The 11,744-nt window shown below is 38.5% G+C and overlaps 1 protein-coding gene across 1 annotated transcript in view; it reads left to right on the top strand.

Moving 5' to 3' along the window:
* PEX7 (peroxisomal biogenesis factor 7) overlaps positions 1–9,750 on the top strand; it is a gene marked incomplete at its 3' end in the record, with an annotated part of 21,645 nt that extends 11,895 nt beyond the window's left edge. Inside the window, exons 6-8 of the mRNA XM_010186721.1 lie at positions 4,955–5,061; positions 5,464–5,577; positions 9,695–9,750. Coding sequence (XP_010185023.1) covers positions 4,955–5,061; positions 5,464–5,577; positions 9,695–9,750 — 277 coding nt within the window. The remainder of the gene's footprint in view (positions 1–4,954; positions 5,062–5,463; positions 5,578–9,694) is intronic.
* Between the last annotated feature and the right edge of the window lie 1,994 nt (positions 9,751–11,744).

Here is an 11,744-nt window from a genome sequence, read left to right as displayed (position 1 = left end):
TTCCTGCTTCGGAAGTAGCACAGTGTAAAACAGGGAGCAGCTGGGGAGTAGGGCTTGCAGGCAAGTAATTCCAAAGGTGTTTGTGTCTCTTCAGGTTCCTAAAAAAACTACTGGAAATAATCTTCTGTTCTGCTATGACAGTGGTTTGTCATGGGTTCCAAAACACTTTGCTGGAGTTTTCAATTCCATTAGCTTCTGTGTTGTGTGGGTCCACTCTTTGCTTCTTCTGAGTTCTTTTCTGGTTATTTGCTTGTTGAATGTGCTAGAAGAAATGCTATCATGAAAAAGGTTCAAGGCTTTGCAAAACTTGGTCATTTTTGGCATCCAGGTCCTTGATGGATAAAAAAATAAGAGGCTTCAACGTACTGCCTGGTACCTTGTTGTAGAAATCAAGCACCTAGAGAGCAAACTGATTGTGGTGTTACTGTGGTTTGTTGCAGTTTAGCTAAACTGCTTTTTGTGCTAGAAGTTATTAAAATATAATTTACTTGCTTGCTTTACTGTGTCAAATCTATGTAGTGAAGTGAGGTGGGTGTTTTCATTTGCAGTCTATTGCTTCAACAGCTACCAGCACAGTATTGCATTCATTCGAGTCAGTCTTGTGCTGGGAAAGCTAAATCAACCTCTAACATGCAAGTTGAAATGTTTCTCAGGAAATGAGTTTGGTCCTTGATTTATAGTATGCACTAACTACAGTAAAGTACTGTATGCAGCAAATGCTAGAATATAAAGCACTTTCAGGTTATATTATTTTATATTGGAATCTCATATTGTAAAATAATGGTTTAGTGTTGAGAAGAAAAATGTAGTAACAGTTTTTTACTGTGATTTAATGTTTTGGGTTATTAGGGTTAGAGTCAGATATATAGCCAATATTGCCATTTGCTAAAGAATAGTTTGGTAATAAGTCATAGGTCAGTTTTGAAATAAAAATTTTGTCCCAAGATTTATGTTTAATCATATTGGAAAACACTGAAATAATATTTTTCACTGGGTTTTTTGTGTTGTTTTTTTTTTAAACAATTTACTCTTTTCAGAAAAAGACTCTTTTAACTTAAAACTCTTTTTCTTTTTTATTTTTTTTTATTTTAGCTTTACAGCATTTTGTATCAGACCAAAAAGTTACCTGTTGGAAAGTGTGTTTCCACTGGTAATTATGTTTACTTGATATCTAGGTTGTGGTACATGAAGATAGGTTTTTGTGCATTCAGTAGAGTATAAAATAAAGCTGCTATTTCTGTCACTCTGTTTCTGTCTCTTTGTGTGGAATCTCCTGAGCTTTATTAATCCCATTCACTTGTACTGTCTGTGATAGAAACGGACAGCATGATCATTTCAACGTGCCTAACAAGATTGTTTTTGAGAGTCATGAGATTTGTGTTCTGCTCTTTATTCTCCCACAGATTTTCTACTTGATTCTGGCTAAAAAATCTAATCTGTTTTAGTACTTTAAAAATACATACCAGTAAGCAAGTATTGTTAACTTGTAATCATTCAGCGGCAGAAGTACTTACTTTAATCGGTATTTCTTTCATGTTACGCTATATATGCCGATACTTTTGCCTTTTACAGTGAATTCTTTTCCCACAGTAAGTTAAAGATATATTATTTGGGGTTTTTTTTGTTCTTTTGATGGGAGAACAGTGTCAGAAGATCAGATTTCTTGCTTTAGAACTAAAAAAAACAATTCAGACTCATTGTTTTAAGTAAAACTTTAAGCTAACAGTACTTTGATTCGTGAAAAACACTGTATCTGTCATGGTTAGAATCCTTCTTGCCTTCAGAGAATGTTTCAGATTTCTTGGGGTTTTTTTAATCTTTGAAAGTCCTGGCTGGGAATTAAAGTTGTACCTTTGCACTGTGTGTCAATGATTGCTTGGCTGGCTGTTGTCACACTTAGGAGAGTATGATTTATGGATTTGGGCAAAATACTTCTGCAAGTAAAAAGCCAGTATAAAACCTACATGAAATTTAAGTCTTAAATACATTGTATCTTTTAGCTATCATACACTGTCATTCACATTAGCAGTCTTTATCCCATGTATGGGAATGATGTACTTGTGGATTAGCATCTCTTTCAAAAATTTTGAATAGATGAGTATATATTGTGTAGTTCTATTGATTTGTCCAAGATTTCACAAATATTCATTAAAATGAAAGAAAGCAAGTATAATATACAAAGAAATCTGGAATCATAATTATCTAACAGACCAGCAAAAATCTGTTGCCACAGAGAAATTGCTTCTTACAGAAATAGAAATATTTTGTGGGGGAAATGTTGGCTACTTTAATGGTTGCTTACTTTGGGATGCCAACTGGAAGTGGCTGTTAGTGAATACGTACTAGGTGTGCTTTACTTGTACTTCCTATTATTATTATTATCTTACTTCTACTTTACCGTATGCAAGAAATGCATCCTTTGTAATGCAAATGTAATTTGAAGGAATCATGGAAGTGTGGAAATTCCAAAATATGTGTATATATGTATATGTATGTGTGTGTGTGTATATATATATATGTTGTGAGGTCATGAAAAGAAGTTTGAGGTAAAAAAAGTTTGTTAAAATGTGTGTGTCAGGATTACACTGTTTATCATCTTTTTTTAAAAAAAAATGCATCTGATGCTTCCACTTACAGCTTAGATGGAAGAATTGGATTTGCCTTTGGCTTTAATTCAGTCTGTTCTATTCACAGAAAGGTTCACTTGCATGTTATGTTACTCCATTAAAAAACATTTCACAAAGAGTGCCAGCCAGAATGAATAACAGCTAAGTCTAGCATTTTCAAAGGAAGAAAAAAATAAAGGGGAAATAACTCTTTCTCATGCATCAGCATTTTCTAGTAAAAAAGAAATAATTGGGGCAATTGTATATTTAGTGTCAAAATTGTTACTGGCTGAGTAACTTAGTTTTCCAAATGTTTTTGGCCCTCATAATGCTACTGTGGCCCGTCTCTGTAGCATTTTGTTCTGGTTCACCTGGATTTATGTATTTATTTGCTCGGGAAAAAATATCCTGTCTGTATTGAAATATGTGTTTCTCCTTCAAATCTATGTTATCTGATGAAATTAAAATAAAAGCTTTTTAAGAAGTCCATTAGAATATCTCTGAAAGACTTGAGACTCAAACTGAAATCTGTCCTCTGCAGGCAAGCAGATTAGCAAGACTAATGGTGCGTGGATGGGCATACTACCATTTTTTTTTGCCAAGCCCCTGCTGGTCATGTTTCTTCCTCTCCATATGTTGCCCTGTTTTTATAAGCACTGTAGTGATGTTTGGGGCTTCAGCTGACTGCAGGGTGTCATTGTCAGGAGTGCTATACATGTACTGAGCAGCAGTCTTGCTCTTGACAATATTAAAATAGGTGAGGGAAATGAAAACTGTGAGAAATCAGGTGGTGTTCCCACCTTAGAGGTAGCGAAATTATCTGCCAAGAGTTACTGTATCTCTCACAATCATGGAGCCTGAGGAAAGGTGCGTCACAACAAAGCTTCCAGTGATCTGTGTAGTACCATGGTCATAAGGCCAGTCTTGTGCCGTGTAGTGGAACCAAGCTCTCTCTAGCTTCGTTCTGGTATTCAAACTGCCCAAATGTTTTATGTCTTTTTGCAAAGTCCACAGGGCCTGGTAGTTAGTGCAATAGGAGTGTTGTTATTGTGGCTCTAGGGATGGTTTTGTTTGAACTGTAGCCAGTCTCATGAAAAGAGCCATGATTTTGTCTGCCCAGCTATGTATTTTAAAACCAGTGATAACTGGGCACTAAAACTGCCAAAATGCTTTGTCTAAACAGCATAAAGTTCATAATTATTGAGGATAACCTATTTGAGGATTTCCAGAAGTGTTTCTGGTAAAGAGACATTAGTAATTTCTTGAGTAGCAAGGTAAAACAGTGGGTTTTAGATTTAGGTCATGTTGATATATGCTTTCTGTAGAAATCATGGGTATTTGGATACAACTTCTACTGATTTCATTTGTCTCTTGAATAAACACAAGCATAATCATGAATTCTAATTAATTTCCTTTCTCTGTAAGCAAATGATCTTGAGAATCCATTTTTGCTGATACAAATTCAGGGTTAATGAGAGAATCACAATTTAAAAAATCAAAAAACATGGTTGTCTTATCAGCTGATGCAGTTTTTTTCTTTGTAAGCCATTAGGAACTGAATTTGTGAGAAGGGTATACAAAAATGCTAAAGATCTTTAGGGGCAGAAGACAGTTTATGGCTGGAGGTAAAGAAAGAGGCTGAGGTGATTCACAGCTCTGAAGTTAACCTGGGCTCCCTTCATTGCTCTCTGAAGACCTGTGTGTGTGCGCATGTGCAGGTGTGCATACGTGCTGCGAGGTTAAAGCAGATGTTGTCTTTAATATGTGTGACAGTTACAGCAGAATGGTGTTATGTTCTGATATTTCAATAAATGAGAATAACTGTGAATGTTTTGTGCATGATGAGTACAGGTAATATGTCTTAAATTTCTCTTTCATTGAAGGAATCTGGAGATAAGTTACATTTTAAATACTGTTCACTTTTCTGTGTGCCAAAAGCATGTGTCTAGGTCCTTTTTATCAGCTGGCTTGCAGAGAAAGTTTTTTCACGATTCTGGTCTTCTAAGTCCATTTTTATATGGACCTTAAGCTCATACTTCGATGTTATTTAAGTATTGTTCCTCATCTCCTTTGATTCAAATCAGAATTTAAAAAATAATGAAAGAGTTAGGAATAAAATGAAGTTGTTGGGTTTTTTTCTAATGAAAGAGCAGTCGTAAGTTCTGATTCATTTTGTGCATCAATTTGACCTCTGTGTCTATAATGTGCTTGCTTTGTTTGGCATGAGTGTCTGTATAAAATAGTTTGTATTTCATAAAACTAAAAACCAACTGTCTACTAAGTACTAGTGGATTAACTGTATCCTATTACTGATTCAACAACATTGAATCAATTTTTCTTTGTTTCAGGTGACCAGACTTTAAGAGTTTGGGATGTGAAAGCTCCAGGCGTCAAACTTGTGATACCGGCCCACCAGGCTGAGATCTTGAGCTGTGACTGGTGCAAATATGATCAGGCATAAACCTGTTTGTCCAACTGTTCTCCTCAAACACTCTCATTTAATAGTGGGACAAGGGGAGGGTTTGCTGCAACATTAATACATCTTCTCTTTATAAAAACATGTCTAGTTGCTTTGTTGCTCTCATTCACTACTACATCTTCAGAGGAGCACTGTTCCAACAGGTAGACAGCCCAAGTGGATCAGAGGTTCTGCTTATTTTGTATGATGGACAGAATAGTCCATAGTGGAGAAGCAGTCTGTATTTCTCTGTTCTTTTTAATTTATACACTGGAGACCTCATTTCTGATTTATTAATGTGTATTTTTTGTTTTATCTAACTTTTGTAACCAACATATGCATGACTGCAATTTAATAACTGAATTGTCCTGATATATCTTTGTTTTATCACATCATCAGAACTTGCTGGTAACAGGTGCAGTTGACTGCAGCTTGAAAGGCTGGGATTTGCGGAACATCCGGCAACCAGTGTTCGTCTTGCTTGGTCATACCTATGCTATCAGAAGAGTGAAAGTAAGTCGTATTGTATTCCCTGTTGACCACCACCGAACTGTTACACATTTTTTTGTGGAAAGCATTAATATTTTATATTATCTAGTAACTAGGAAAAAAACAACAGGTGTTGAGGATTTTAGATGCTATAGTGACTGTTCTTGGAAACCTTTGGTTTAGCACTGTTAAACATTTTGATGTTTAAATTGCTGGGATTTCAAAGAAAATTACATCTTCAGAGTCAAAATATTTCTATGGGGGTTGTTCGAGAGCTTGATAAGGAGGTTTACTTCAGCTAAGTTATATGGGAAATCTGAAATGAAGAAAATAGTTTCCCTTATTTGTTTTTTAAATGGTGCTGTGCCTTTTTCTTTCTATACAAAGGGTCAATATTCACATAAGGCGAGATATAGAGCTTGTTGTGAATAGGTATTCTTGTGTATGCGAAGAAAATGTTAATATGTTCAAAGAGATTTTGAAAATTTATGCATGAAAGGCTACAGATGACTATCCTGGATGGCCTTTAAAGCCTTTTAGAAACAGGTATGTTTATTAATGTTTTCTAGGAAGTCTGAACTGGCAGGAAAAAATATCCTTGGAATTTTTGATGTGTTTTAAAGAACTTTAAAAGTTACTGCACTTAAGTTGTAATTTGTCAGAAAAGGGTGTGACTCAGGGAGTGGTTCCATATCACAAATCCTGTTTGTGGCCAGGCACCCTGAAAAGCTCTTGCCTCTCCTTATTATAGCTACCCTTGGCTGCTATCCCTTCTGGTGATCGCTGTCCAGTCTTTTTGTTATTTCCTAATTTAATTCCTGCATGACCACGCTCTAATCTGGCTCTGTCAAATGTTCTTCATAGCAGGAGAACATTTAGCAGTGGTGTTTGAGTTTGTGTGTTCTTGTTTTTTAAAGCCAGATCATTTTGCGACTCAAATTTGACAGCCATTAAGAGAGATGAATCAATACTGTATCGATCAATACAGGCTGTTTTATTCTTACTCTCTGACAGTGTGATCTTTTAAAAACAGCTCTACCAGTAAGGGGTTCATAGCACATTGTCTTCGTGATAAAATGGAGAAAGTGAATGCAGAATTATTATTCACCGTAACCTGATAATAGAACTAAAGAACACTTTACCAAACTAGTAGAAGATGGGTTTACAAACCCAGTGCTCTTTTACACATCAGATGGTAGAGTGCTTGAATTAGCTCTCTGCAGGAGAGGTTGCATGGGGAGGTAGTATCATCAGGTTCATGGACAGCAGCTGATCGATAAACAGATACTAGAAGAGCTGGGCAGAGATTGGATCTCTAATTTCTATACTCTCTGTCATCCTGGACTGCATTAGGAAGAGTATTACCAGCAGGCAGAGGGAAGTGATCCTTCCCAGCTACTCACCACATCAGTGAGACCACATGTAGAGTGCTGTGTCCAGTTCTGGGCTTCCCAGTACGAGGGAGACATGGACATACTGGAGTAAATCCAGCAAAGGGCTACAAAAACAATTAAGAGACTGGAGCCTCTGTCCTATCAGGAGAGGCTGAGATAGGTGAGGTTTGTTTAGTGTGGAAAAGAGAAGGCTGAGGGAGGATCTCATCACTGCCTATGAATGGTTGGGGAAAAAGAGAAGACAAAGCAAAGCCACTTATCTCAGTGGTATCTAGTGAGAGGACCAAGGGTGATTTAGTACAAACTAAAATACAGAAGATGCCATGTAAACATAGCACACTGGTCTGGAAGGCTGTTGGCCTGACCTGGTAGGCTATCTTCTGTATTCTTATACTGTCTCATCTGAGTTTCCATTTTATGGCCCATCATGCTCCCTGTTTTCTTAAATTGCCTTGAAATTATGATTAGGAATTGACCACCAGTAGAACTTTATTTGCACCTACCTCTGGGGCCAGTTCACTAAGTGGCTTTAAGGAGATGCTAGGGAGGCTGTACATCCATACATGTGCAAAGGAGAGGTATGTGAGAGTACATGATTTCTGTTCCATCTTAGCAGGCTTTTCTAGCTTCCATTTCAAGATACCAAGTTCATAGGGAACACATCTATGAGAATGTGGGCCAGCGCTTAAAAGGTGGTGCAGTATATCTACACTTGTGTGGTTGAACTCACCAGTCACACTGAATGGAGAGAGAGAGACCAGGACCTCTAAACAGAGGCAGCTGTCCCTACCAATGTCCCTTCCTGTATGTCGTGCTGACACTAGCAATTATAAAGCTGTGCAGCAACCTGGCTCAGCTGGTTGCTCTGACTGAAAATCCTGTCCCTAAAAGTGACTAGTTTCTCTCTGTATCACTAAGATGTCTCACTTTGTTGCTGAACTGCACGATTGCAAGCCCTGCCACAAAGGCAGGAGCACACAGCCTGAAGTGGAAAGGAAAGGGAAGGCCATGAGTCTTGGCATCAGTGCACTCTTAAATTAGATTAAACCAACCATGAAATCTCCCTCCTCAGTTGTCTGTCTTTTGTACTTTGTTCACTTGTTTGGGTTTTGACTGTCAGATCTCAGGCTGGCAAGTAATTCTACCCAACATGATACTGTCAGGATTCTTGCAGTTTTCTTGTGGTCTTTCACTGCAGTACAGGGCACCATCTGAGGTCATCTGGAGCCCTTTTCAGGAGATTTTGACACTGGTGGATTTGCCCGTCTCGTATTCTTAGCCAGCTTCAATCTCTTATACTGAAGTGTAGTTATGGTTTTTGAGTTTACCTTAAAAGATACTTGGATGAATGATCTGTGAAATATTGGAGGTCAGGCTGGGTGATATGTTGGTCTCTTCTGTCTATATACAACTGTTCACATGATAAAATTGTAGCATCTTACAGTTAGGTGGAACACAATTTTAAAATATCCTCTAATTCTTGTAGCAGAAAGACATTACACAAATTCTTTCAACTTACACATGTAGCACTGCTAAGTATTTTGATAGAGTTTGTTTAGGTATGTTTCCAGGATACTTAAGGTGAATGACAAAGCTATTTAACTTTGACAAGATGTTTCTGCGTCATCTGAAATTATATGGACAAAAAGGCAAAGGGAGCATGTGCAAAATGTGCCATCGGTTTTAGCTGCCCATCAGACGACTTTTCCTTTATTATTCATGTTCCTGAGGTGCAAAAGGAAAAGATGGGGGTTTGTGCCTTTCTTTCCTTCCAGAAAAAATGTAGGAAATTTGGGAAGTTAAAGTTCAAGCATGAACATCCCTTGATTCTGCTGTAGTAAAGAGAACTTTGTCAGCAGAGTTCAGGAGACAACGACGTATACTGCTCTCTTGGCAGCTTGAGCAGGTGTGGCAGAAGCCAAGGCTTAACTTTTGACTTTGTAGTAGCTGTGAACAATATTGGAAGTCTTGCAGGAAGAATCTTACCTATGAACCATGATGTAGTGACCTGCATTTCAAACTGAAGTTATGTCAGTAACTTGTGTATTTTCTGTTGAGAAATGCAGACCTTAAAATAGTTGGAAACTGAAGGTTGCCAAAAAAATGGAGCTGAGGTTAACACTTTTCACCTAACTGTATCCTTGTGGCTGCATTTCTTAGACCTCTGCAAGAATCTGTAGAAGTGTGTCCCATAAAGTGCCCTGCAGGAGAGGGGGAAATTATGAAGTGATGTTGTACTGCCTTCAGTTTTTCAATTTATGTCCAATTTTTTCAATTTCTGTAAATAATTTCAAAATTTTAGGACATGAAATTGGTGGCAGTAGTATATCTTATGTTCTCTGCAGTATGGCACAAATTTTCTCTCTGAGTATAATAAACTGGTCACATAGCTTTTCTGAAGCTCAGTTTATATAATGAGATGATACTCAGCTTGTCAGCCAAGAGCAGAATTTAATGACTGTTTATATGACTGTCCTAAAACCTTTTCAACTTTATAGCAGAGTTGTTTGGCACTGCTGTAATGAAATCAAACCAAACCAGGATGCAGTAGAGCATTCCTTGTAATTAGAAGCATGTCAGGGAAATTTGTTGATGTTGCCTGTTTTGTTGCAGCATGAACTGGTACCTACCAAGACAGTTTAAACAGTTAAGCTTCAGTAACCTTCTGCTTATAGTACATCTATATATGTTCACAATGTTTTTACTTTTAAAGTTGTTCTGTTTTTTTGTTGGTTTTTTTTCTGCAGTTTTCACCATTCCATGCAACTTTATTGGCCTCTTGCTCCTATGATTTTACTGTGAGGTACAGTATATTTTTAATTGTATAAAAATGGAAATATAATCTGTTTTAATGTGACTTGCAATAGAAAACACTGCAGAGTGGACATACTGAAGTGCAGTTAATGTTGCTACTGAATTTTTTCTCTCTTCCTAAGCTATGTTGAAAATGCTTGGATTATTCACTTAAAGCCTAGCTAAGTCACTCTTCTGAATGATATCTGCTCTGACAGATGCTTACTGTAATCCATTTCACAACATTCTGCTTACCATAGTTGTGTCTGGCTGTGATAGTGTCTGATAAGAAGGTAATAATGTCTTGACTGTAGATGGGTGACTTTGTATGTTTCTGTGACATTTTTATTTAAGCTTTTTATGCACAGTTTTTGTCCTAGCAGTATCTGAGGAAGCTTTAGCATTGTTCCACAGTGCTGAAGTTCTTTAGACAGTACTTCTGCAAGTTCTTCTGGCTACTCAGTGTATCTGATACTGCTGAGGATCTTCTAGTACAGCTGATTTATATCTGATTAAAAGTCCTAAAGAAGTTTGACTTCATATTACGACTTCTCTCAGATACACAGTGTCGTAAGTCAATACATTGGAAGAGTGGTATAGCTGGAACACCCTGTTTTCATCCATGCTTTTGGTCACAGCTCCCAGAATGTGGCTAATGGAAACACACAGGGATGCAAAGGGCCCCTGAAGTTCTGCTGTAGATGGTGTTGGACTACTTGAGATGCACAGTGACAATGTGGATGTTTCACAGGGAGACAGTTGCTGGAGCAGTTGTCATTGGCACATGTGAGTCGTCAACTTGAATAGCACTAGAGAGGATGTTGCCTTCCAGATCTTAGGCTGCAGGGAGTGCCTGGTGTCTTCACCTGTGGGAGGTGTGTTCTTTTTGAGATACTGAGGTGAAGGAGTTGCAGGAGGAGACAAGCAGACTGCGTACCATCAAGGATAGTGAACGCAATTTCGACAGGGTCTTCACAGATATCCTTCAGAGGTGAGAGCCCAAATCCCACAGTGCAAGGAAGGACTGACAGTTAGAGACTATGCATCAAGCAGCAGAGGATAAGGATAAAGATGCTCATGGTGAGGGAGGCTGGAAATATGTTACTTCTAGCAACACAAGTTGGAGCTATAGAACAGATTTAGTACCCTGAAAATGGGTGAGCAAGAACAAGCTCAGTCTGAGGAGGTGTCTGAGTCAGCTGAGCTTGAATTAAGTGTCTGCACTGTAAGAAAAACGTGCATCATCACTGCTTCCTGTTACCTTCCCTCTTGAAGTATCTGTCTGCCAACCCAACTTGGCATCTTGGAGGGTTTTGTTGCCTCCCTTGGGTTGAGATACAGGTTGTTGAGAGACTTGTAGTGTTTGTCCACATTCAGAATACTGCTTTTTCCCACTTACCTCTATGGGCTCTCATGTTACTGAAAGAGGTGACCATGAAAATATCAAGAGTGGCTACATGGCACTGGGGGATTAGGTGGTGTTTTCCTTGATCCTGATGGTGAAGGAGAAAGGCTCAGTTAGGAAAAGACATCTCCAGCAAGTCGGCACTTGGCTGCATAGCTGGTGTCATGGGCAGGGCTTTGTCTTTTACAACCACAGGGTCCTCTTTTAAGCAACTGGGTACTGCAAGGCATGCATAAGATCCATCTGGCGAAGCAGGACAAGAGCATCTTTGCCAAGAGGCTTGTTAACCCAGTGAGAAGTGTTTTAAACTACAGATATTGGGGCAGAGTGACCATAGCCTGAAGAGAAGTGAAAAGATGAGGGTCAGAGAAGAGTGTGGGGAACAGCATAATGCGAGAGGCTTTTGTGCTTTCCCTGTGCAAGCAGCCTTGCACCTGTATACAGCAGAGACAAATGAGGAATCAGGTGCCACTGCTCCACATGTATGGTAGCGGAGCTGTAGCCTCTTTGGAATTAGAGAGATGGTGGGACCACTTGCAAGACCATAGTGCTACAATGGATAAAGGAAAGAGAGGCTCAGAAGGCGAGGTGGTGATAAT

This window comes from Mesitornis unicolor, unplaced genomic scaffold (assembly GCF_000695765.1).
Source record: "Mesitornis unicolor isolate BGI_N332 unplaced genomic scaffold, ASM69576v1 scaffold54126, whole genome shotgun sequence".
Lineage (NCBI taxonomy): Eukaryota > Metazoa > Chordata > Aves > Mesitornithiformes > Mesitornithidae > Mesitornis > Mesitornis unicolor.
This window is presented reverse-complemented; position numbering and strand designations above follow the sequence as displayed.